The sequence below is a fragment of the Opisthocomus hoazin genome, chromosome 4 (assembly GCF_030867145.1).
Source record: "Opisthocomus hoazin isolate bOpiHoa1 chromosome 4, bOpiHoa1.hap1, whole genome shotgun sequence".
Lineage (NCBI taxonomy): Eukaryota > Metazoa > Chordata > Aves > Opisthocomiformes > Opisthocomidae > Opisthocomus > Opisthocomus hoazin.
In genome coordinates, this window is record NC_134417.1 from 84,634,430 (window position 1) to 84,662,251 (window position 27,822).

At 42.1% G+C, this 27,822-nt stretch overlaps 1 protein-coding gene across 2 annotated transcripts in view; it reads right to left on the reverse strand.

The window, feature by feature from the left end:
- UBE3C (ubiquitin protein ligase E3C) overlaps positions 1-7,951 on the reverse strand; it is an 82,570-nt gene extending 74,619 nt beyond the window's left edge. For both annotated transcript variants that reach the window (XM_075419765.1, XM_075419764.1), the window contains exon 1: positions 7,732-7,951. In XM_075419765.1, the coding sequence (XP_075275880.1) occupies positions 7,732-7,797 (66 nt within the window). In that variant the 5' untranslated portion in view covers positions 7,798-7,951. The remainder of the gene's footprint in view (positions 1-7,731) is intronic.
- Between the last annotated feature and the right edge of the window lie 19,871 nt (positions 7,952-27,822).

Sequence of the window (27,822 nt, forward strand, 5' to 3'; positions counted from 1 at the left end):
GGCAGCTAGCCCAAGCCGGCCAACAGAAATATTCCATACCATAGACATCATGCTCAGTATATAAATGGGGGTTGGCCAGGGGGCAGCAATCCGCAAGTTCTGGGAGTTCCACGAGTTTCCTTGAGTTCCACAATCACTGCTCAAGGACTGACAGTGCAGTCAGCCACCAGGTGGTAAGAAAAACTGGACTGTGTATCACTTCTTTTGCATATTCTTTGTCATTATTTCCTTTGATGTCTTATTAAACTGTATCTCAACCCATGAGTTCTACTTCTTGTCCATTCTCCTTGCCATTCCACGCAGGGCAGGGAGGAGCGAGTGAGCAGCTGTGTGGTCCTCATCACCGGCTGCCAGGTTAAGCCATGACAAGCTGGTTGTGAATGACAACAGTGTAATGGTAAGTGATGTGCCTCTGACGACTCTCACCTACACGGTCACATGACTGCTGACAGGTACAGCTGCTGTTCCACTACCTCTTCCTGCCTATTTACAGCCAGAGCTACTCACAGTTCGAGATCATCTGACCGTAATTTCCAAAGATCACACCTAGCTCATTCCTTCTCCCCATCCTCCTTGCCGCGCATCTGTGAGGATCATGCTATCTTCTTTCTTCACCTGCCAGACAGACAGACATCAGGTATCAAGTCTACCTATCAAGGTAGGCAGGCAGACATTTTAGGGGGAATGACGCATTAGCTTGTCTTGATTCCCTCAACCCCAACCCAAAAAGAGTGAAAAGCCATTTACTGAACCAAGTTCCCGACACTTTTTATGATGTAGTCTTCTTTCTTCAGGAGCTTGACAGCCAAAGTGCAGAACAGAGTACAGACTGCCTGTGTGTTTCATGCGACATTTAGCATATTGCTAGTAGTCCCTTTCCTGTCTCCTCCTTCCTCCAACAGAAGATATTGCTAAAGGCAGCCAACCTCAAACTCTAGCACACAAACTGCAGGACCATGAAAAGCCCAGTTTGAGAAGTTTTCTTCACCAAATATGTAAGGCATGACACAAAGAAACAAGAAAGCAAAGGAACAGTAGGTGACAGCAAAATGCAATGTGACACGGATGACAATGACTCAAAGAGTAAGACAGAAGGAAGAAAGAGGTGAAAACAAGGAAGCAGATGGAGAAAGTATACAGAAAGGAAAGCTTGTGACTACTATCAAAGAAATGTTAAGTAATATTTAAAATGTAATTTATACATCAGGATAAAACTGCTATGTACCATATTATTCATCACAGCAAAGTTCAAAGTCACACCACTGCTGTAACAGACCAGTTGATGAGAACAGCCACATCCGACAGTGTAACAATGTCCATGTCACTGTGTCAAAAGCTCCAATCAAATACATAATGAAAAAAATACTTTGAATTAAAATGGCTTTCTTGTCCCCATTTTGCTGAAATACACTATTTTGCTGCAAAAGTATGTTTACACAACTCCTAGTCTTTACATATCCTAGAAAAAGACTGGATAACACAAACAAATATATGAATGACTACTCTTCTTACACTGAGAGTGCTAACAAACTGCCAGCTCTCTTTGCTCAAAATTCAGGTCCAGAAAAAAAAAAAAGTATAGATAATTAAACTTTTCCAAATACTCCCAGTATTTGTTGACTCTTTTAAATCTGAAATTGAACACCTGGACAGTCATGTTAATCAAGCCATCATAGCTCCACAAAAGTAAATTTAAAACCTAAATATGCAAGATGCAAAGATGAAACTGAGTAATTCTTTCCAGGTATTGTCTAAACAGCAAGCACATTTTAAAAATATATCAAAAACACACTGATGAAAAAATTTTAATATTATTAATAAATATTTGTGATTTATTTGTAAACCATAGTAGTTTCTTTCTTTAGTTGAGAATGCTATTCTATTTAACATTACAATAGATCATGCAAAGTACAAGGCATGACTTTTAGAAAACTTTCATGAAAAAACAAATAGGCATTTGATCTTTTAACTTTTGGGGACAATTATAAAATCTTGCATGGTTTTCATCTACAAAATCCAGGAACTGTATCCTTTTTCTTTCCTTAAAATGAAGAACACAACTTTTCAGTTGAATTTAGCTTGAACAACATAAACATCAACAACAACTCCCAAAGCAAATGAAGTGACCTAAGCAATTTATAGAATAAAAATCCTTTCAACACAAGTACTTACTAAGTCCAACAATTTAAAGGAAAAATCTGTAGCATCTGTTTGTAAAGAAGAAATGTAGACACTGCAGAACATCTCCCTCCAAAGTGGTTCTTAACAATGTTCCTATTTCTAGTTCCCAACATTATTTTAGACAAGATAAACTCCACTTCAACTGGCTTTTCTGAATATTAAAAGAAACTAGCATTTTAAAAGACTCACCATATCCTGAACTGAACCTCAACAATTCAAATTCAATTGGATAGGAAGCTCAGCCAGCCTGAGTAAAACATATTCAGCTGCTTGAAAAGTTCTGCCTGAGAACAGTTTGTGACTCTTCATCTCTCTCATTATTTACATCACGATTAATTTTATATGTAGAAAAGACCATCTTCCAGAAGAAGGTATTTTGAAGTACTTCAAATAGGCCCAGGAAGAGACAATTGGCCAGGGAAAGCCTGGCCTCACTGAAATCAGTGTCACGGTGCCTTCTAGGAAACATCTCAGCATTTTAGCTCAGTTTTACTGCAGGATCTAGGGAGTATCTGGAAACATCTTCATCATGGTAGTTATAAAGCCACACAGAGTGGAACCAGGACTTGACTGGCGGCTTTAGAGGCCAAATGAAATGCAAACAATCTACTCTTAAATTTACTCTCAGTTTGTATTAGGATTTTTAAGATTTATATTGTACATATTGCAATTGAGAGACTTATCATTTTCTCATAAACAAGCAGGAAAAAATGTACCTATAAAGGCAGAAAATTTTGTTTTGAATTTAAGAAAATAGCACATAACTGAAAATAGCAGTGTAATCACCGCTGTCAGCTAACTACAACTCCATCATTCGTAGCTTCCTTTCAAATCAGGAGAATTTTAAATGTCACTGAGAGGCAAAAAATCCACAAGAATTTCGTATGTATTAATTATACAGTTTCCTACTGACACACAGCCATTATTTTACAACATGACGGTCTCGTATTTCCACACCACAGATCTGAAATTCAAAGAGTATTTCAAGACTCAGGCTTTGACATTTCAACGTTCCGGACAAAACACAGTTCTGACTCAGACTGAGGTATGTACTTGCATAAGGATCTATGCCATGTGCCATATGGGACAAAGGTCTTGTGGAGCAAAGCAGTGCAATTCTTTCCCATCATTCAGAAATAAATCGTAAATTTGTAATTGTAATCTTGAAATCCTGTACTATAAATCCCTACCATCATTTCATTTCCATTGTGACCTGATGTAGGTTCAAATAAGATGTAACAACTTTCCTGAATCAACCAGCAAGAGAAACATAACTATTTTTAAAATCTGTACCATCCTTGCTTAAATCCTACAGACACCTATCACCATAAGCAATCCCAACCTGCACAGATCTCTCCATACACTGGCAATCTTACAGCCTACTGTTTTTAAATCATTGCTTTTTATTCCACAAGAAGTCACTTCATGCGTAGAATACAGACAGCAAAGAGCAAACAAGGTGCTTCCAGAGTTCCACCTCTGCACCTTAGCTGAGAGCAGCGGGGAAAAACACAGGAATCTAATGCTTAATGTTATGCTATTAATTTAAGGAAGCATGTCAGTAACTACTAAAGTATAAACAAACTTTGTAAATTTAAGATCTTTGATTATTGAAGATGTCCATACTAAAAGAAATTAAAGAGACTTTTTAAAATACAGATGGCATCCTCGCTATTTGCTCAGTAGCAATTTTCTACATCTTCCACAAAAAAAACCAAAAAGAAACTCAGTGAAGTTGGTTTCACTTTCACTTTCATGATAGTGCTAACTAATCTCTATTACAAATTCCTGAAAAGAAAGATTTTTTTTAAAAACCATGTCATACTGTATTACAACTTAAAAATACTCTATATTAAGCAGTCTTAGCATTTATAAATGTGTGGTTTAGATATCTCAAGTGATACTGTAAATTTGACTTAATAATAGTCTTTTAACCACTCCTCCTGTTAAAGGCTTACAAGATGTCATTTCACAACCTAATCAAGTGATGTGGAACTACAGAGCCCCACGTACATCTCAGCAGAGGCATGAGGATCCCCCTGCACGGATGTGCTAAAGGACTGCTACCTCATATTTGTCTTCAATGCTGATAAAATTAATAAATGAACACCAGGCCTGACTGTACCAAATCAAGCTGACGTGGCTAAACAGATTCTGCACTATGCCACCAAGAGTCCAACTTCATGATAAAATTAGTGAAACTTGCCAGCTGCCACCAGAAGGCATGGTGACACCCCACATTGTAGAAATATGTTCAGTATTTGGGACACAGAGGATGGAGTGAGAACCACCCACGTGAAGGACCATCTGCTCCAGTCCACTGCACAGTTAGGCTGGGTTAGTTCAATCTGAACTGCACTCCAAACCAACTCTTCAGACGTACCTCTTTTTTCCTGCCTGACACACTACAGGAATTCTGCAGCCACAACCTTTTAGGCAACAACTGCTGCCCTGTACAAAACATCCATGAGTAATACAAGACATTCCCATATTGATCTCAAATAACAGTATTCATTTTTGAAGGATATTTTACTTCAGAAGTAAAAAATGTGTTTTGCCCCATAAACCAGGGAATCACGTTTTAAAGGTGACAATAAGTAACTATCAAAATAGAAAACCATGCAAAAATTAATTCATCACTTTGTAAAGAAAACACAGTATCTATACCCTCAAACACATACACAACTAATGCAAATAGTCCAAATGGATCAGCAGATATTTGAAAGTAGATATGGAAGGAAAAGTTCAAACACTGACAATACCACCTATATTTTTACACTTACATATAATGCAATATTAAAATGTTACAATAATATTCTGAAAGGATCAGTCACAGGGATAGTCATTTCAAGAACTAATTTCGCAACCCAGGATTTTAACAAAAATAAGCAATACTTAAAGACTACTTTTTGGCAAAAGGTTTGGCTGGACTGAAGTGCCTCTCTACAGCATCCAAAATTCAGACTACTGTAATGCACACAAGATGCAAACAGTGTAAAAACAAAGCCTTTAATAATTCAAAAATGCCATAGAAGTTAGTGGTGATAAAGCACACTAGATTGAGTACCTTTCTAACTGCCAGAATGCCACAAGTCCCCAGCCATACTTCTGTCGCTGTGCCTACTTTGGCAAGACCCCTTGTGAGGCCTAAGGAAACACTGCGGACATACACAGCCATGTCAGACAGGGCATCAGGGCATGTGACCCACGACCAACACAGTTACTGTTTGCAGCTGCAGTTATAACAGCAAAACAACTCTTGTAACAGTCAGGTTTGCTGATGGTTTATTTTGGTGTAGCTGTATCCACATCAGGAAGACACCTGCAGCACTGACCATCTCCACAAACTGAGTCCCTGCTTTCATTCTGGGAGGGTTTTGCTGATGTAGCTATACAGGTGCAACAATATTTGGGAAACTGGGCAGAGAGTTATTCTTAGCATTAAGCAGTCTACATACAAATTCTACAAGTATTCCTGAGTTGTGCTTTATTCCACCAAAGGAATCAGAACAGGCAGTACCAAGTATCCAGCTAACAGCACGTCACAGAGGTGCAATACTGGAACTATTCACTGCATCTTTCTAAAATTGTAGACATTTGGGAGAGCAAGGGGGCTTGTCAAACAGCAATTTTTTTTTCCATGTGCATAAAAAGCTGAAAGAAAACATTTTACAATTCAGCCTTCCGTAAAACAGAAGCCTATTGGTACAAGAAACATAACCACATGGAGCCTGTGACGTGAGGTAACAAGAAGCTCACAGAACCCCTGTAAACATTTGCTATACCAATCTCTGCTTGTGCATGTTTACATGAAAGTTCAGGTAAAATGCATTTTTAAAAGTAATTCTTAGTACTGTTTAAATAAATAATTTCATTACTACTGTACATAGTTTCTGAAAATAAGCAGCTATTTCAAGGGCATTCTACAATGTCCATATAACCATGATGTCCAAAGCTGCGACTAACTGATTTGCATCGATGCAGCACAAGCACTTCAGTGTACCAATGTAAACTCACGAAATCCATGGACCAGTCCATATCAATATGATCATGAAATACGATCTTTGTGCTGGACAGTGAAGGTTACGCATCAATTTCAGTTTCCACTTCCTTTACCTTTTAATATTTGCCCTTGGAAATGTATACCTGTATAACATTCATAAATTTGTTCCATATAATTAAAATATATAAAATTCTGCTGAATTTTCATTAAGAAATCAGTATCTGCAAAAGACGCTATTATGATAGCTGTTTAATTCTGTAAAAGGAAACATGTTCTGCAAGTAACACTATAGCAAGTCAGTGTGAAAAGTTGCAAAGCACCTAAACCATACAGCTTAGGACCATGGCATGTTCTGTCAATTCCTACTTCAACTGGGGAATATCTATTGTAGTTTTGACTGGTGTAATGTCATTGTATGTACCCTAATAAACACAAATGTCTCAAGATAAACAGAAGATGATTCAGATGAAAAGCTGCATGATTTCAATGCAGTTCTGTTACACGTTCTCTTTAACAAATTTTATAAGAGAATACACCAAAATGGCAATTTTATTGTGATTTTAACATAGTGCAGTATTTTAGCTCAGTTTCCTAACTGTACTGCCAAGCCTTAAAAGTTCTAGAGAACCAAACCTGTTTACAGCACATGATAACAAAACATAAGACTTATTTTTGCTCCTGTTAAGATTCAAAAATATTAATTAAAACATTCAATAGCTTCCCACACAATCACGTCCAGTGACAACATGAGGAATCAGTATCTTCGCAGTGAATTACAGCGACTCTTACAAATCAGGCCACTTCCAAAAACACTTTGTCCTTGCTCTTGTTCTTTGGTAGTTCTATGCCCTTCAGTACTTGACTGAACATTTGACCACCCTGTCCAATCACCAAGATCTAAATAAACCGCTTCGCTTCTTTTCCATCAATAAACACAAGGAGATCCAATAGTCTGGTACAGCAGCCAATTAACTCACCCTGCAGACGACAGACTGACCATAAACTTGATGGAGAAAAGCTAACCCTGCGGCCCGGCACCCCTCACTGACGGGGGTGAAGCCTCCCCCCGCAATTGGCACTGACCCCTAGCTGTGTGGGGCTGCCCCCCCCCCCCCCCCCAGCGAGGCGGTCCCGCGCAGGGCTGTCCCCCGCAGGGAAGTGACAAGCGGGTGCCGAGCCCGTCCCCCCGCCGCGCCGGGAGCCCCGGGACGCGCGGCTCGGGAGGCGCCGCCAGCCCCCGCGAACCCCATCGCCGGCGGGGGGGGGGCGAGCGACGGAGACATTTCCTCGCTTCCCACAATTCTCACTACGCTGCATGCCGGGGAGGGGGCGTGTGGTCTGATTAAAAAAAAAAAAACACCATCAGACATAAACACATCAGCAGGGGGAGAGGGTTCTTTTCTCCTCTGTTCAACCTTAGTCATAGCCGCTCCCGTTCCGAAGGCCCAGCGGTAAAAATAACGATAAGACAAGGCGGCAAGGCAGGCGGGGGACGAGGGAAACCGAGACAGACACAAACGCGGAGGCAGACCGGCGCCGTTCCTTACCTTCCTACTCGCTCCTCCGAGAGACACCTTGGGCCTTGTTTTGAAATCCCCCTCGAAGCTGAACATGTTTACAGCTTATCCCATCTAGAGCGGGGTCCGGCCCCCCGAGCTGGCCCCGCGAAGGGGGCGCCGGCCGGTCGGCAGGGGCGAGCGGAGGGGCCGCCGCCGGCCCCGGGGAACCACAACCCCCGCCCCCGGGCTGGCACCCCGCGGCCCGCCCGCCCCCGCGGGGCTGCTCCCCTCACGGCGGCCCGGCTTTCCTCTCCCCCTCCCCTCCCCACCTTCCCCGCCCCGCGGCCTTCGCTTCCCCGGTCGCCCCCTTTCTGACCGGCGGCGACGGCTGAGTGTAGTGGGAGGGAGGAGGAGGAGGGAGGGAGCGGAGGAGAGGGGCTGGCGGGGCTGCTTCACTTGCACTGGGGGAGCAGCCGGCTGTGGAGAGAAGATGGCCGCCGCCCGCAGCCTCCCCTGCGCGCTCCCGACGGCCGGGCGCGCGCGCCGCCCGCAGCCGCTGGGGCCGCGCCGCCCTCGCGCGCCGCCCCTCCGCCGCGCTGGAGCCGGGTGCCCCGCAGTCGCGGCCGGCGGCCGGTTTGTCCGCGCTCCGGCTGTTTGAGCTAAAACGTATTTCCCGTTTTAAATATGAGCCTCGCGTGGGTGTACGGGAGCGTTGCGAGCTGGGCGGGCAACCGTTGTACCGGCTTTGGGGCAGCCGGGCAGCGCTGCAGACGGGGCCCGGGCTGAGGGTCCCTCTGGGCCTCGGCGCAGGGCTGCCGGCCTCGGCGTCGGTGGGCTGTGGTGACACGCATTTTATATATATATATATATATATATATATATATATATATATATATATATGATTTGTCCCTTTTGTAGGATAAGCATATGGTAGACATTGTGCCATCGCAAAGACTTCATGGCCAGCCTGAACACGGGACACTGAGCACCCAAGTGCAGGTCCTTGAGCTTCCACAGACGTGAAAATCCACGCAAGAAAGTTCCTGGTGCAAGTGGGGTCTGAACGGGATCAGGGCTCAGCGGAGAAGAAGAAAAGGGCTGGAATATAAAAGCAACAGCCCTGAAACTGTACCAGAGGCTCCTTTACTTTATATATCTTAGCCTGTTCTCCATTTTTCAGTGCTGCAGTTGCATCCTTCCAGATACAGAAGTGATACAGAAGACAGCAATAACAAAAATCAGGTTTTCAGTCTGCAGCTACAAGGTGCTAAATAAATATATGTGGCCGAATCCAACTTTCGTTTTCTTCAGTGGAAATCTGATTGAGCCATAGCTCGTGAATTCTCACATCGGCGTATCACAACAAACAAATGGCAAGGATCCATGTCAGGAGACGATGTGTGAGTTCCACAGCTGTTCCTACTGAGACCACAACACCATTGAACTGTCGCCACGCTGACTGACAAATGAAATATTTGTTGAAATTTCTTTGGAATTAGATGATTTAGAAGAGGCTAAATTTTAAGATTTCAGACTTTTCAGACTTCTAATAAGGGAACAAGTGCTTGGCAAGAGTGAACATTAGCCCTGCATTTCCTGAGATAACATAGTTTCAGTATAAGCAAGCCTGGCCGCCTATAAATACTGTTTACGAACGCAGTTGAGGTTTAGGGCATTGTGAAATACCATGTCAAATGTTCGTTCACAGTTTCAACACATTGTGTTGCTGATGTAATATCACAACGCTCTGTATGGGAGTGGTAGCAAGTTTTCCCAAGCATGACAGCATTCTTTTCAAGTGGACTTAAGCCTTGGAAAACTTTGGAAGTCTTATACAGGACTAGTCTAGGTTAATTCATTGATTTTCATTAGCAAGGAAGCGACCTGTCAGGTCATGAGTTTGTGTCCAAATATTTCTCAGTAGCAAAGCCAATTTAGGGATTCAATCCCTCCTCAAGTACGAAGCCAAAGAAAAGTGAAACTGCAGAGGGCAGAGTTTCTATGAAGTAGTTTTTGGACCAATACACGTTTGACAGGCTCCAGCTCCAATGTCGGAAGGACACAAGATCCTCTTCAGAAGAAGTAGTTGGTGAATGACGTGGACTCAACTGATGAATATTTGCATGTACCCCTAAATGCCACTCTAGGTGTAATTTTATTAAACGAAAACTTACATAACAATAAACTGAGTGCTTATATCTTGAATACAGTGAATTTATGGAAGCATGAAAGAAACTGTAAATGTGGGTTTGTTTTTTTTTTTTTAGGACAATATACACATATCGCAGTGGAGAAAATACATAATGTGTAATCTCGGTGTCAGTCAAAAAGTCAGAGTGAAGAGTGATGTAATATTCTCAGGGAGCAGGAGCTGCTCCGTGAAGGAAAATGAATGGGCACCAAGCATGACCCCACCGCAGGCCATGCCCTCTCCAGTCAGGATGTAATCCCACAGGATCCAAAAGCGGTGCCCCCAGGCAGTGTGAGGGGGTGAGTCTGGAGGGTCCAACCATGAGCAGCAAGAGACAGCGCCACGACATCAGTCCAAGGTCGATCCAGGAGACAGGGCTGGAGGCAGGTACGCTTGAGCTTCGATGAACTGATGAGCAGCGGGGTGAGTGAGTAGGGTCCCTGGCTGAAGCTGTTTAGGGCAAAGAAGTCCTGTCAGTGCATTCAGAGCCCTGACAAAGATATACTTAAGGATCTAGGAATATTGCTCTTGTACGTATGCTGTCTTAACAGCCACTGGCCTCACCTGCTGCAATGAAGTTAGCTCCATACTCAGTTTCCCATATTTCTTATCTTATTATTGCACATCCCACAGACTTTTTGCTTTCTCTTAATCATTGCTCTCTGCCTTTTAATTGTTCCTTTTTCCTTCTGCACACATATGTACACGTTTCTTCCAGGTACAGCTGCACTGCAGAAGTCCAGTTGTTCATCAGACTGTAGTCTGTTAAAAAGGTGTCATTACTCAACATTTTCTTCACTTCCCGTGGTCAATATCAATATTTTCTACTTTTTATTTGAAATCAGGTATATAGGGCCATTTAATCTATATATGTGAGAATCACCAATGAGAGGTGTTCCATTTCCAAGAAAATTAATGTATTTTCAGTATTTTTTTATAGAGAAAGAAGGCTGTGAATATGAATGTCCCGAGGGATTAAAAACAAAGAATCCTAGAAATACAGGTGTAGGACTGACCTCTAGTCCATCCCCATGCTCTAAGAAAACAATCAATATGTACATATAAATTATCTCTAAATACATGATCTCCGCGTGACCTTTCACACAGCAGTACTGAGTATAGTTTCAGTAAACCACTGCTAACTGGGAAGTTTAACAATGTAGCTAGCTGCTCCTAACAGAAAGTGGTAGATTTTCTCCTAGCATCCAATTTGTATTTCCATCCTTCTGTTGTGCAAGTAAAATCTGAATCATAACATGTATGTATAGTGACCCAGTCTCGATGTGTTTTACATCTCCTCTGAGATATCCTGTGGGTTTGATAGTCCATATTGCTTTTTGTTTGCAGATGTGGGACAGAGAGGGACACATCAGAGGAAATTATGTCTGAGCAGAAGGTCAGGTTCTGGCGTTGATATGGAGTGGGGGTAAGTTTTCAGAGGTCGTGCAGATACCTTCTTTTTCTTGTAAGTGAACGCCATAGAAATGAAAACAGCCACACACACAAGTGCGTCACATTTGTTGAAAGTATGGGCAAAGCGTGATTCAACCCACATTAGAGAGAAATTTACCTATAGATTTTCTCCTGGGCCTGCCTCTTGGTGCCAAAGGACATGAAAAATTTTCTGATTCTTATCTGACTATTTTAAGATGGTGCCTGCTGGTCTTGTTTTTCCTTTTTCACTACGAGTGACTCAGAGCAAAGCCATCTTCTAAATGTTAGCTTGTTGACACCTTGGTACTAGGCAGAAGAAAACCAGAAACGAAGATTTTGTGGGGAGCAACAAAGAAAAGATAAAATAATTCCTTCCCAACAGTGATGAACATCTTGAAGTCACGTTGTGCTGGGTGCTAAGGATAGCATAACTGAGGTGACTTAGGAACTTTTAAAATTTTGGAGCTACTGGTACCTTGGTGTAGGTAGACTAAGACAATCTGCCTCCGTCAGGGACAAATTTTATCGTTTTTGTAAACGCTTTTTCTACATATGAAAAAAATCAATGACATTTAAAAAGAAAATAAGTATTATACACATTGGTTTTATGCTTTGAATGAGCATCATGTTACATCTACAATCTTTTCTATTGTCAAACTGATTCTCAAACAATTTAAGTTCTGATGCATTCTGGCCGCACTCTGTGCATGTATTCCTTATTTAGACAGGGTAAGCAATCAAGAGTATATTTGGCAATTGCTCAGTACTGTAGGTTATGATGGCCAAATTGTCACCATCTTGCCATTACTTCTCATTCCCCGTGCAATTATAATAAAGAGTCCTAAACTTTTATGCTGACTTGCTGAACTCAGATGAAAATCTAAGATGACCTGACAGCGTCTCATTATGTGCTACATTACTTCCCAAGATGCAGAAACATTTTTTACAAGAGTGTATAGTAAATGCACAGTAAATAAGTTAGAAATACTTTAATTTAGAGGAGATGAGGCTTGAGGTTAGTCCAAATGCTATGATAGTCCAATATCTGATTTCTAGTAATGCTTTAGTAAGGTTTGCTATCATATGGACTGATGTTGGGAGGTAATTTATTTTTTTAAATTTATTTACTCAGGGTAAAACACTGAAAATTAGATCTATTCTATCAGAGAAGATACTGGCAAGACTGTAATGTAAAAAGCACTTCACTTAAGCACTTCCTTTAGTTAAATCTGAGTGCCAACAGACACTGCCAAGGAATCAAGGCATTTTATTTAAAATTACACTGGCAAGAGACCATCAAATTATCCTTAACATTTTCATTAAATTGAGATACAGATATAGTTAGGGTAGTAAATCTTTTCAATACAAGGAGTTTATTCCTGAGCCAAGGCCAGATTCAGCAGTAATTGTACGAACTATTAAGACCTAAAGCCTCATCTACATTACCAAAACAACTGTTCAAGGCTTTGGCCCAGTTGTGAGAAATGGACAGGCTTCACCCTGTATTACAGAGCTAATCAGATCAGTGAACTACAGTGAGGCATTTGTATTCCAGTCTGGGGTGATTATTCTATGTTTTGTTGGCTTGGTTCAATGAGATTTTGGGGGTTTCCATTAGAAATCTGTGACTATCTGTAGGTTGTCTGCAGTCCATGCACCCAAGGCTTCAGAAGAGTCGAACGAGTGCTACCTTTCTTAATACTGACACCTTATTCCTCTATAGGAATGTCGAGCTGAAGAGACTAAGGAAACTTATATCCATAGTTTCTAAGATGGAAAAGTTATTACCTTATGGTCTCAGCTCCTTTATAAGATCTATGTAGCAAGACTTCCCCCCAGAGATTCCTACATTTCATTCTCAGCTTCTGATTAAAAAAGATCATTTATTTTAGGCATCCAGTCTTCTGAGGAGTGGGGGGGTAAGGCCCTATTATAGTTTTATAGCTGTAATTGTGAGACATTATTATATTACTTGGCAAGTGTTAGTTAACCATAAATCCTTGTTTGTTTTCTGGGGTTAAAATTTATAAACATATTTAATTCCAATACTGGTGCTGCAAATATGTTCAGCTAAATAATGAAGATTAGGATGCTCTTTTCCAAGTCTGCCTAAAAACTGAAGTGTCAATTTATTTTAATAGAAAAGGAGCATTCAGGATCTTTAGATGTCTTTGAAAGCCCTATTGCAAAGAATAATTGCCCTCAAGTGAGCATAAATATAACTTCATATTTACCTTGTTATCTTTGGCTCACCTTTAATATACCTGGAAGCTTTCCCTGTATATAAGCATTATAAAAATTGCCATTCCAAGCAAATTCCAACATGCTGATTTTATGCTGACAGAAACATGTGTGCTATGGGCCAGTACACATCTAGCTGTTGTTAAAACATGTTCCGCTTCATTTCCTATTTAAATTGGTTGGAGTATTTTCACCTTCCCTTGGTGCCCATGTAAACAAGAGCCTTATCGAAGTCAAATCTTTCATGTGGTTTGAGGAAAACCAGACCAGATTATTTCTTTGGTTAAAGTGACTTGAACTTCCTTGTGATCCAGAAAAACATATGTAGGCTTGTATGTTTATGTCTTGATATATGGAAGCATTTTCTTGCAGAAGTTCTCAGAAGAATTTAAAGAGGTCCTTCACAGCAAATTACTCATAATTAAAAATGTTAAAGGTCTTGAATATCTGAAGATCCCAATACATCCCTACCTATGTTCATTAAGTATGAACACTCCTATGGGTTGTTTGGTGTACAGGCCCTTAGCTCTTGTAACAGCAAAACAAAATTAATGAAGACACGGGCCAATGTCACATCCACTCAGAAGATAAGTTTTCAACAACCAGCTCTGATGAGACAGAAGTGACCTTCAAAACCTACTGGAAACAGTGGAAAGTAAAGGCAGCTTATAAGCTTATTTAAGGAGCACAAATTATGATCTTATGGAACATAATTAAGAGAAAGCAAGGAAAAAAGAAAACAGAAACCAATTCAGATAATAAAGAGCAAACAACAGTGTTCTGATATTTTAAATTATTCTGAAGAATTCACTACGGCTATGCCATGGAATCCTAGAAGATTGTTCTGTCTTACCTCTGCGCATCATTCAGGTTATTCAGATTAATTTTCTGCATGGGTGTGTTAGCTTAGTCCTAAATGAGCTTCATAGGTTCCTCTATAAACTTAGATTTTGCACGGCTCAGATCCATTAATTTAGCTTTGCAGCTGATGAAAGCCAGCGTGTTTACACAGAATTCAGTAGGCGTGAAGACAGTTTGTGCTGCCTGAGAATAAAGGTCCTGAATTTTACTCTTACCTACTCTTATATTTCTTTCTGAGTGAGATCGCTATAATCAAATTTTACCTGTTTAAACATTAGGCATTTAGTCCAACCTCTTCATCTAGACCTTTCAACACAGAGATGCACTTCCTTCCTCTTCTAAATTCCTCTATTCTATGGGCTCAGCTCCCTGGGTGTGTTTATTGACTGAAAGTTCACAATGAGATTAGGCGCTTGCCATGTGCGTGGCTGAAGTTAACTGGGGTGAGTTCACCCTCCATGTGACTGAAGAGAAGCCATACAGTAAAGAAGAAATTTATCCTTCATCCATGAAGAATCACAGAATCGCAGAATCACAGAATGGCAGGGGTTGGAAGGGACCTCCGGGGATCATCTAGTTCAACCCCCCCTGCCAAAGCAGGATCACCTACAGCAGGCTGCGCAGGACAGCGTCCAGGTGGGTTTTGAAAATCTCCAGAGAAGGAGAATCCACAACCCCTCTGGGCAGCCTGTTCCAGTGCTGTGTCACCCTTAAAGTAAAGAAGTTCTTCCTCGTGTTCAGATGGAACTTCCTATGCTTCAGTTTGTGCCCATTGCCCCTTGTACTGTCACTGGGCACCACTGAAAAGAGTCTGGCCCCATCCTCCTGACACCCACCCTTGAGATATTTATAAGCATTTATAAGATCTGCTCTCAGCCTTCTCTTCTTCAGGCTGAACAAGCCCAGCTCCCTCAGCCTCTCCTCGTAGCAGAGATGCTCCAGTCCCCTCATCATCCTCGTAGCCCTCCGCTGGACTCTCTCCAGTAGCTCCTCATCTTTCTTGAACTGGGGAGCCCAGAACTGGACACAGCACTCCAGATGGGGCCTCACTACGGCAGAGTAGAAGGGGAGGACAACCTCCCTCGACCTGCTGGCCACACTCCTCTTAATGCACCCCGGGATACCACTGGCCTTCTTGGCAACCAGGGCACACTGCTGGCTCATGGTCAACCTGTCGCCCACGAGCACACCCAGGTCCCTCTCCACAGAGCTGCTCTCTATCAGGTCTGCCCCAAGCCTGTACTGATGCATGGGGTTGTTCCTCCCCAGGTGCAGGACCCTGCACTTGCCCTTGCTGAACTTCATCAGGTTCCTCTGCGCCCAACTCTCCAGCCTGTGCAGGTCTCGCTGAATGGCAGCACAGCCTTCTGGTGTATCTACCACTCCTCCCAGTTTTGTGTCGTCAGTAAACTTGCTGAGGGTACAATCTCTCCCTTCATCGAAGTGATTGATGGATAAGTTTAACAAGACTAGGCCGAGTACTACCCCTAGAGGACACCATTAGTTCCCGACCTCCAACTAGACTCAGTGTCGCTGATGACAACCCTCTGAGTTCTGCCATTCAGCCAGTTCTCTATCCACCTCACTGTCCACTCACCTGGCCCACACTTCGTGAACTTCCCTATGAGGTTGTTATGGGAGACAGTGTTGAAAGCCTTGCTGAAGTCGAGGTAGACAACATCCACAGCTCTCCCCTCATCTACTGAGGTGTTCGTGCCATCATAGAAAGCTATCAGATTGGTCAAGCATGATTTCCCCTTGGTGAATCCGTGCTGACTCGTCCTGATAATCTGCTTTTCCTCCACTTGCTTGATGATGACCTCCAGGATAAGCTGCTCCATCACCTTTCCCGGGATGGAGGTGAGGCTGACCGGCCTGTAGTTCCCTGGGTCCTCCTTCTTGCCCTTTTTGAAGGTTGGAGTGACATTGGCTTTCCTCTAGTCCTCGGACACCTCTCCTGTCCTCCAGGACCTTTCAAAGACGATGGAGAGTGGCTCAGCAATGACATCTGCCAGCTCCCTCAGCACTCGTGGGTGCATTCCATTGGGGCCCATGGATTTGTGGGTGTCCATTTTGCTTAAACAATCTCTCACATGATGCTACTCAACCAAGGGAAGGTCTTCCTTTCTCCAGGCTTCCTTTGTTACACCCAGGGCCTGGGACTCCTGAGGGCCAGCCATAGCAGTGAAGACTGAAGCAAAGCAGGCACTCAGTAACTCTACCTTCTCTACATCCTCCATCACCAGGACACCCACCTCATTCAGCAGCGGCCCCGCATTTTCGCTAGTCATCCATTTGCTGCTGGTGTACTGGAAGAAGCCCTTCTTGCTCTCTTTCATATCCCTTGCTAGATTGAATTCCAGATGGGCCTTAGCCTTCTTTGTTGCTTCCCTGCATGCTCTGGCAATGTTTCTGTATTCCTCCCAAGTGGCCTGTCCCTCTTTCCACATTCCGTAGACTTTTCTCTTCCGTCTGAGTTCCGCTAGAAGCTCCTTGCTCATCCATGCAGGTCTCCTGCCTCATTTGCTAGACTTTTTACTTGGCGGGATGCATCAATCCTGAGCATGGCGGAAGTGACGCTTAAATAGCAACCAGCTCTCTTGGACACCCCCTACCTTCTAGACCCCTGACCCACGGGATTCCTCCAAATAGGTCCTTGAAGAGGCCAAAGTTAGCTCTCTTGAAGTCCAAGGCTGTGATCCTACTTATTGGCCTGCTTCCTCCACGCAGGATCCTGAACTCCACCATCTCATGGTCACTGCAGCCGAGGCTGCCCCCAGCCTTCACATCCTCAACCAGAGGGAAAGAAGGAGCAGCGATGGTTAGACATTTCTGAACAGACTTTAAGGCCTAAATGACAAATGAGCAATAAATTTGTTCAGGCTTATTATTAATGCCACAGAAGGATGTTGAGAAAAGTGCCAGAGACTGTTGAATAATTCCCGTTTTACTTTGGTATTGATTCTAACGGCTGTAGTTAACATTTGCTGTTAAAAAAAAAAATCAAAAATTACATTTGTCTTTCAATCTCTTCCAGTAAATTTGAATTTTCAAAATACCATTAGGAAGAGATGAAGATGCCACAGCCAGGATTCGGGAGATGTAGTTTAAATGCCCAGCACTTCCACTAACCTTCTGTGTAATCACGATCAAGTAAGCTAGCTGCTTCCACTAACCTTCTGTGTAATCACAATCAAGTAAGCTATCTGGAAAGCATCTTTTCAGAAAAGGACCCCAGGTCCTTGTAGGCAAGAAGTTGAACGTGAGTCACCAGAATATCCTTGCAGCGAAGAAGCCCAACCGTGTAGCAGGCTATATTAACTAGAGCGTAGCCAGCAAGTTGATGCAAGTGACTCTCTCTGTTGTTTGGCACTTACGAGACTGCATCTGGAGAGCTACATGCCATTTTGAGTTCCTCAGGGCAAGAAAGACATTGAAATACTGGAGAAAATCCATCAGAGGACCAACAAGATGTGGAGGGACTGGACTGAACAGTACAAAGAGACACTGAAAGAATTGGGTTTGTTCAGCCTTGAGACAAGAAGCTGAAGGAAAGACCATACTGCAGTTTATAACTGTCTAATGGGAGTATGTAGACAAGGTGGAACCAGACTCCTCCTGAGGCAGTGGACACAAATTGCAATCAAGAGGCAATGGACACAAGTTTCACTGCGGGAAATTAGGTTTTTTTCAAATAGATATTAGGAAGAAGGTTTTCATAGTCGAGGCGGTCAAACACTGGAAAGGGACCCAGACAGATACTTTGTTGTTGTGGTTTAGCCTGACTGGATGCCAGGTGCCCACCAAATCTGCTCTATCACTGCCCTCCTCAGCTGCACAGGGAGAAAAAAGACTATGAAAGGCTCATGGGTCAAGATAAGGACAGCGAGAGATCACTCACCAATTACTGTCACCAGCAAAACAGACTTGACTTGGGGAAATTAGTTTAGTTTATCACCAACCAAATTGGAGTAGGATAATGAGAAATAAAATCAAATCTTAAAAACACCTTCCCACCACCTCACCTTTCGTCCCAGGCTCAACTTCACTCCCGAGTTATCTCCCTCCTCCCCCCGAGCAGTGCAAGGGGACAGGGAATGGGGGTTGTGGTCTGTTCATCGCATGTTGTCTCTGCCGCTCCTTCCTCCTCACACTGTTCCTCTGCTCCAGCGTGGGGTCCCTCCCATGGAGACAGTTCTCCACAAACTTCTCCAACATGAGTCCTTCCCACGGGCTGCAGCTCTCCACAAACTGCTCCACAGTGGGTCCCTGCCATGGGGTGCAGTCCTTCAGGAACAGGCTGCTCCAGCGTGGGTCCCCCACGGGGTCACAAGCCCTGCCAGCAAACCTGCTCCAGTGTGGGCTCCTCTCTCCATGGGGCCACAGGTCCTGCCAGGAGCTGACTCCAGCATGGACTCCCCACAGGGTCACAGCCCCCTTTGGGCATCCCCCTGCTCCAGCATGGGGTCTCCATGGGCTACAGGTGGAAATCTGCCCTTCCATGGACCTCCGTGGGCTGCAGGGGCACAGCCTGCCTCACCAGGGTCTGCTCCATGGGCTGCAGGGGAATCTCTGGAGCCTGGAACACCTCCTCCCCCTCCTTCTTCACTGACCTTGGCGTCTGCAGAGTTGTTTCTCTCACATATTCTCACTCCTCTCTCCTGCTGCAAAATGCCATTACGCAGGTTTTTTTTTCCTTCTTAACTATGTTATCCCGGAGGCCCTACCACCATCACTGATGGGCTCGGCCTTGGCCAGCAGCAGATCCATCTTGGAGCCGGCTGGCACTGGCTTTATCAGACATGGGGGAAGCTTCTGGCAGCTCCTCACAGAAGCCAGACCTGTAGCCCCCCTGATACCAAAACCTTGCCATGCAAATGCAGTACACTTGTGAAACCTCCATCACTGGAGGTATTCAAACCTACACTGCACAAGGTGCTGAGCAATCTGTTGCCCTGCTTTGCACAGAGGGTTCGGACTAAGCCCACAGGTCTCTTCCAACCTCAACTGTTCTCTGATTCTGTGATTCATTTCACCTAACTAATACCTGTAGCATGGCCATTTGTGTCTGAGCTGGTTGCTCTGGGTTCCCTTTGACATTGGTGTTGAGACTCATCCAACATCAATTTTAAGATGAGCCATACCAGCCCATGCTCAGTATTGCTGCTCGGTTGGTGAGACTGAGGAGAGTCCCTTCTAAGCCACAAAGACTTAGGCATATCAGTCCCACACTCTTTTCCTCTCTTTCACATTTGTAAATCAGAGATACTCCTACCTCAGTATTTTTTTGGAGGAACACATATCGTTAATATTTGAGCCTCACTCAGAGACTGTGATGTTGGCTGCTATATATGGGAAGAGAAGAAAGAAAGAAAGTCTTCCAGATGATGACAGCACTGTGGCTCCCTCCTCTCCTAAGCAATGCCAACAATAATTTTAAAAAAGCCTTTTATCTTCAGGCATATTTCAGAGCCACTTCAGAGTGAGAAGAGCTTCTTAACATATGAACTTTCAGATGGCTGGGTTGAAGAAAATATGGAGCTTTCCTTTAAACAATTAGAGCCTATTTTGCTAATCAATTTTTGTCAGGCGCCTAGAAATATTTTTCATGATCAGATTCCAAATTGTCTTGAAGAGCACGAACTAATGACCTTTTATCAGTCCAGTTTGGGGCACTCTGATACATCCCTGCTCCAATTAAATAAATCACAGCCTTAATTATCAAAGACTGGCATGACTGCAAAAGCAATGAATTAGTTTGTACGCTGAGAGATCGCAAACGTACAGTAGTTACAATTAATGGATTTAACTTTAAATGCTGGGGCTCCTGCATGAAAGTGCCTGAGAAGTCCATCCTGGCATTCTTATTACTCTTTAATTATAATTGATGTACCTGGGAAAGATGTCAGCAGCGTACATTTTAATACAGGTGCTAGTCTCACTTAAGAGCTCATAGTCCTTGCTTGAAACAGTCAATGATATGCAACAAGGTTTTGATGAAATCCAAATTTATTAGGGTTATTAAAAGTCGTTAATTATTTGGCACTGCAGAGATGTAATCTGGTACTATTTTTTTAATAGACAGCTTTATATATGTAAGTTTGAGAACTGAGGTTTATTTTTTATATAAAATACTTCTGCCCCTTTTGTCCCCCTTCTGCCATTCCTGTTTCTTGCAGATTTCTCTCCTTTTTCCCCTCCTTAGGCTGAGCTCTTGTCTTCCAAGCAGAAATATCCAGCTATTTTTCATGCTTTTTTCCAGTCTCAAGAGAGGTCTTCACTGCTCCATTACCACTGTTCTTGTGAGAAGCAGCTCCCAGAAGGTTCAACACCAATGAACAGTTGGTCAGGTCCAAAACATAAAGGCAGCTAACATCAGCAGAAGATAAATCCATCTACTGTAAAATGACATCAAGACCACTGGCATTGTCTGAGGTATCAAGCTTGATCTGAACACAAGTGGTCTGATAATTAAATATTTTCCAAGGGTGGTCCTCTGCCTCCCTCCGTCCCACATGCAGCTCAGCAAGCAGGGTTGACACCAAGCACAGAGGAAGCCAAGAGCTTCCTAGGGTGGCCAGCTTTTGAGGGCAGGACAACAGCTCTGCTCTCACTGCACACTTGCTTGTGCCATCTGGAGAACAAGGCCAGCAACTCCTGCTTCTGCAGGAGGAAACAGGCTATAAAAATTGGCAGCAACAAGGAATGGGGCGGACAGACCCAAAAATAGACAGCATTGCCCCAGCCCATGTGTCACCTGAGGAGCAGTGGCAAGGTCAGCTCAGACGGGATCTGTATCCTGCTCTCCCTCCCAGCTTGGTCCTTCCACCTTCTCAGAGCTGGCTGGACCGCACTCCAGCCCTTCATCCCGAGGGTGCTCCTGCACAGTTCATCAAATCTCCTGCGAGACACTCTGCCCTCTTCCTGCAGGGTGAGTTTAAAAGAAATATTTGCACTGCAGCTGACTCTGCTAATTATAGCACAAACCTTCTGATAACTTGCCCTTCTCTTATTGCCTCAACTTCTGGAGTTATTAGACTGTAGGAAAACTCCAGCAGCCAGTTAAAGACGAAAATTAATTTTCTTGTTACAGAGACTGGAAAAGGCAAGTAGGTGAGTCCTGAAAGCTCATAAAAAACAAAAAGCAATTAAAATTAATCCCATATGGATTTCGTCATTGAATTTACAAAAGGTTTGTCATTGATTTTAATGCAGCCAGAATTTTCTTGATTCCTCTAAAAAAAGTCCATTTTTTAAGGATATATCATGATTATTGGATTCTGTTTCATAATTTTCGAATATTTAGAGTGGGCAATAAAGTATTTTAAGGAACTGTGTAACACAAGTATGGCCATTTGCGAAATATTGTGTATCATGCATCTCTGGAGCACAAATCTATAATTTCAAAATTAAATTACTTAACAGAAATAACCTCAAACTGTGCTTGTATTAATTACATACTAGCTTTCATCAGTTCCATATTCTATGCTTACCAATTAGTCCCTACAGTGATTGCAGTCGATAACAGTGTTTAACGATGGAGAATCAAAACAAAATACTTCTAACTGAGAAATGGAAACTTGCCTACAAGCTTTTCTAGCTTTGCACTATCTGGTACCCTAGTCTTAAGCAAATAAATATTTTGGCCAGATAAGAACACTGGTTTAGTCTCTTGTGGAATACAGGACAAGGAATTTGATCCATTTGCCTCTGCAGTGATCCATACACTTTGGATGTAGGACTTGAAAAGGCATCCTGCGTCGTGCACTCCAGTCCCCTGCTACCACAGGCTCCATACATACAATCATTTGCATGGATTTATGGAGCTCCATCCTAGGAACACTTGGGCAGTTTGAAGTAGAAACTGATGGGTTTCACCTTCAGGAACTTGGCTGATGCCTATGTGAGCCCTTTTGGCCTCTGTAAGATCCTCCAAGAGCAGAATCCTGTTGCTGCATGCCTGTAAATGCTCCGTGTGTGAAAAAGTAACATCTTCTGTTTGGTTTAAGTATTTTACTTGAGTGTTTATTGGTTTTCCTTCAGTGTTTACGCCTTTCCCATTTTCCTGACTAACCCCATTAGAAGCTGTTGCAGAATCTGACTGATACGGAGCCTAAAACCCTTCTAATTTCTATCCCAGTGCTGTTCATGGTCAGTTTATATCCATTTGTTCTTGCATCATCATTCCCCTCTGTCTTACCCAGTTGAGTGTTGATAAACAAAATCTTCTTTCTGACCCGTCGGGTTTTGCTAGGCTGAGCAATTCTTGCTCTGCTGAGTTAGGTGAGTGCCAGAAACAGACTGAGTCAGTCTGTCAGGCTCTTGCCATTGAAAGGGATGATCCCTGATTCTCTTCTCCTACTCCTCCTCCCTCTCCTGGCCACGCGTATGTTTCCTGTGCAACCAGTTCTGGCTCTTGTCTGACCTTTCAATTTAGCTGATTGAACCTGCAGAAAAATAATCCAGCAGAAAACAGGAAGAGTTTTCTGCTGGTTTAGTGAGCATGATCAGCTCAGCAGGTAATCAAAGCTCTGCTGGTTCAGGCCACCTCCAGGAACCACACCGACTGTGTTGGCTGTAAGATCACTTCCCACTCCCTTCGTCATCCTATTAGCCCTTCTTCACTTTTTTTGTCAACATGGCTGAGCAGAGCTGGGGGCTGTGTTGCAGAGCAGGTCTGCCCCGTCATAGGGAAACTTTCCCTTAACTCTTTGAAGTACTTGTGTGAATGCATCATTTCCATTTACTTTTCTCATCTCTGCGTAACATTGTTGTCTCCTAATAGTCCTGATATTCACTGGTACATCCTCATCTTCCTTTTCCTCAGACATTTTCAGCTGATGAGTTCAATTCGCAACAGAATTTCCTCTGATGGTCCCCTAAGGCAGCACACTTTTGAACGATGAATTTTAGTCTCCGTTTTGGATTGCAGTACTTTCAGTTATTCAGTACTTTCTTTCTAATGGATATTCAGATTCACTTCAGTATTGACAGTGCCTCTCAACTTTTTACTGTTGGCAAATTCCCCATATGTGTGTCACAGCCACTGATAGAAATATTGTACAAGACAGACCCCAGGCTGGCCAGGTGCTAGAGAACATTTCTGGTGACCCTTCAGCTTAGACAATTCCTGCTTGACTGAAGTCTGTCTTCACTAAACTGGGATTACAGTCATTTTTTTAAGGAACATGTAATGTTGCAAAGCAGCTAGATTATGCCGGTCAACTTAACCTGGACTTTTTTCCTCACCATCCAAAGTACTGTAAAGCCTAAACGAAAGGAAAAGTAGAAAAGAGAAGAGAGTAAAAGATAAACAGGTTAAATACCATCAATTACTGTAGTCCTCTTGTTATTGTCATTGGTTCATATGAAGCTTTTTAAATGGGATTCGTTTCTAGGGTAGACTATATTTGGAAGGCTTCCTGGAAATAATATATTTTAAAGCTAACTTGAAGTGGATAGAAGGTCATGAATTTGTTTGAAAAGGAGACTAGCTGATGCATCTGATCTCCTTATTGCTTACAACTGCTGTTAATAATTTTCAGGTGACTATGCTAAAGGATTTTAGGAAGTTTATTGTTACTTATTTTGCAGCTAACTAAATCGCCTGCCTCCACTTTAATTATTTTTAAATTACAGTGATGTGGTATATTTAACATGGTTGGGAGTCACCAGGTAGCATACCACAGATAAGCTTCAAATATTTATTTACCTAGCTGTAGGGACAGAACAACGAGATCCTGAATATTAGCATGTTGTTAGTTGTAGTAAAGTTGTTTTTAGAAACTCTCGAAACAGAGTTTGGTCTTTCTTCCTGACTCTGCACCAAACCAACATATTTCCTAGGTGAAGCTCCTGTCCTCAGGAGCCACACAAGCAAACAAAACACCATGTAATGCAAAAAAAATATACTGCCTTTGATATGTATTTGTTGGCCCTGCACTGTCCACTACCTATCTAGTACGCAAGACTGAAAAGGAAACAAAATTTTACAGACATGTTTAACTTTTGAACTCAAGAATAAAAGTTTACTAAATTTCAGGTTGTTTCTGCTAGAATGACAGTTTTGCAGAGCAGTCTCATGCTGTACTTAATATGCTAGCAATGTGTCACTGCTGATCATTGATTTACTAAATAAAGTATCTCTGGTAACAATTTCCCAAGACGTGACATCTTATGTAGATTGTGTTTTGGTTTTAAGAACATTAGTGTCAAGAAGTCAAATAACAGGGCCTGATGGAAAGTAACATTTTCCATAGCATAACCCTGGTATCTAGAAAAAAAAATAATAGCTGAGTGAATACAGAGAAAGTATAATTATATTCAAAGAGCAGTTATTGCTGTACTTGCATTAACCTTGCAAGTCTCATGCCTAAAATGTCTGTATAATGTATTTAACCTTGCATTTGATAATGAAATATGATGAATAGATCACTGTAGCAAAGTGCGGAAGATGATCGGGAAATGCTCACCAACCAGCACAGCTAGAGCGTGCATGATCAAGTGCTGCAATATGAAAGCAAGAAATATGGCTGTAAAAACATACAGCATGACAGATAAGGAAAAACAAGACAAGAGGGAGAAAAGTCAGTAATTCAAGTTATTTTGATCATGGTAGAACATCTAGAGACTTCCTGAAACTGGAGTTTCATTGTTTTTGAAAAAGTAGCCATTACTTTCAAGAGTTTGGATCTAATAGACATGAGAGTGAAGGAAGGCTCAAAGTAGTTATTACCCTGAATAGATGAGGCAGAAACTGCATGGATTGCCCAAGATCAGGTAGAAAAACATTAGCAGAGATCAGCAGAATTCGATGTGGATCTTTTTGTGTCGTCTTTCCTGTAAACGGGCTGGGCTGCAAAGGTTTACTTTAGCAAGGAAGTTTAACCTATAAAGCACAAAATTATGTCAGTAGTTTTGCAGTGAGGTTATCTATGTTCATGTTCAAACATGCCAAAGTTATTGAATCCCACATTGATTCTATATGTCAACATTTTACTTTTCATTGTTAAACCACAGTCATTCAAAAATGCTCAGATTTTGGGTGTTCAGGCAACCAAGTAACAAATACTTTTGGAATTAAAAGAAAATAGACATGTGGCTGGTATTTACAGCAAAGTTAGCTGATGACATCATTGAAATGTAATTTCTAGTCATAATCAAGTCCACACACAGAACCTTTTCAAGTGAGTGAGATAATGTGTTGAACTCAAGTTGATGAAGCCACCGGGGTAGAGATGCTGAAGTAGCGTAGTCCACACTTGGTACTTACGCAGCCACCAGGCAGTCAGAACCAGACCAGCTCTATTCATCCAGGTCATTCTCACAAATCCTCTGTGAGCCCAAAAAAAGAAAAGTTTTTCCATTTTCACCAGGAATGAAGTTGCTGAGCAGGTCAGCTTTTACCAGTGGTGAATTATAAAACTCAGCTTTGTCAGACAAATGAATAAATGTGGAACAATACGGACGCAATTTGAAAGTTAGTTCACCCTGTAATTTAATTCAAGTGAAGCTAGCTCAAAAACAAAGAAACCTAAAGGAAAATAAATTGTGTTACCTCTCTAGTGATGACACTACTAAGACTAAATTAATTCTTAGCGGTTATGGACATTGACCCCTCCTAGTATCAGACAGTAGTTGGCAAATTGTGCAATTTTCTGTCATCCAGAAGGGCTAGAATGTTCATGTTTAATGTTTGAGCATTGAAACTGGATGAACTCATTTAGCTATCCAAATTTTGCGTCATTCCTTTACAGTTAGTAGTCATCTTGTGCAGATAAAAAAACACCAAAACTTGTCACGTTATTTATCTTATGCAATTAGTTTCTATGACAAGGTGACAAATATAGTTTTGGAGGCACCATTTAATATAATACCACCAAAATGTCTCACCATTGAAGATTTTATCGAGATATGTCCTTAAAGCAGGAATTTGGATATTTTTGTACTACAGAAGGTTGTAGGTGACTACAGTAAATTTTCTGAAAATTTACAAATGCATTTTTTGAACAGCTTATACAACATAGGAAAATCAACATTGTTCTTTTGGGGGGTTCATTGTATTTCTCTTTATTAGTACTAGTAATATGAGGTTATGATTGTGTTTACCCTGAACTGAGGCCTTCTGATGAAAGGCAGTATTAAAGGTGAAAAAATACAACTTTTCAGAAATTTACTGCTGTGAAATCTGGCTACCAGACTGTAGCAAAATGAAGAAAGTACATTCCAGTTGTAAGAATTTGCCTATGTAGCATCTCTTATTCCTTGGATTTACTGTTCCCTTTTCTTTTTAATTTGCTCATGGCAATAGCAGTATACTATTTTTAAATTTTGGCAGTTCCAAAATCTTATAATTTTGGGAAAAGATTGAAAGTTGGTTCAGTAATGAGTTTTTGTGCCTTGCCTCTGCAATCTGCAGATCATCATGTGGAGGTTGTCACTTAATGTTTCACTGATGATTGTTTTAGAAGAAACATTGTCTAATGTGACAAATGGATCTGGTCACAAATGGACTTAAAATTTGGAGGATAAGTGGATTTGATGACAAGTACTTAAAAGGCAGCCCAGCACTTAGGTTTGCATGGACATTTGCATTTAAAATAGGAATGGAATTATTTTCTAATATATGAATAATAAGATGTCTCTGTCCCAAACTCTTAGTCATAGGAAACCAAACCATTAGCTGAAAATGTTAGATAAAGCCATTACATTATGTTCTAACCATTTTTAAAGCAGTTCCTCTGGAAAATTTTATTGGCAAATAAAATTCTTCTTTGGATCTGTCTAACAATAGTTTCTAAAGTCTGTAGGTTGAAAAATGACCCATTTGTAGATTATTCTAAAATCTAGGACATGGACTATTTTAAGATTTACTAATGTGTAGATGTTGGCTTTAATAGAGTCACCACAGTTTTACATTCCAGAGCTTGCCATATAGCACTCTTCCCAAAATGTCTGTTGTAAATTACTTTCCAAATCAGTTTGTCATAAAGTTTTTTTCATGGCAAATGTTGCGTCATAGAATTGATTTTGTATTAATTACTTCTGCTGAAGAATAAGCTATGCACTCTGTTTCTCGAGGAGAAGTCACGCAGAGAAAAGCAGAGGTAACGTATTTTATCAGAGGAGTAACTTCAGCTTTGCCAGTTGAGTGATTCAGCATTTCGCTGAGCTATAAATTCGTCTCCTGCAGAGTGAGAGCTTCTTGGCCAAAGCAGCCCCTCATTCAGGCCCCATCGCCACAGTCTGACCCCCAGACTTGCACTTGTTTTGTCTCCCTGCCATTCTGCCAGCTCCTAGAGCAGGTGGCTCTGTGGGAGTCCCAGCTTTCAAAGTTACAGCTCCTACGGCTCTAGAGGAAAGCTTGAAATGCAAATCAACCAAGGATAATCATAAGCTAGCAATCAGAAGCA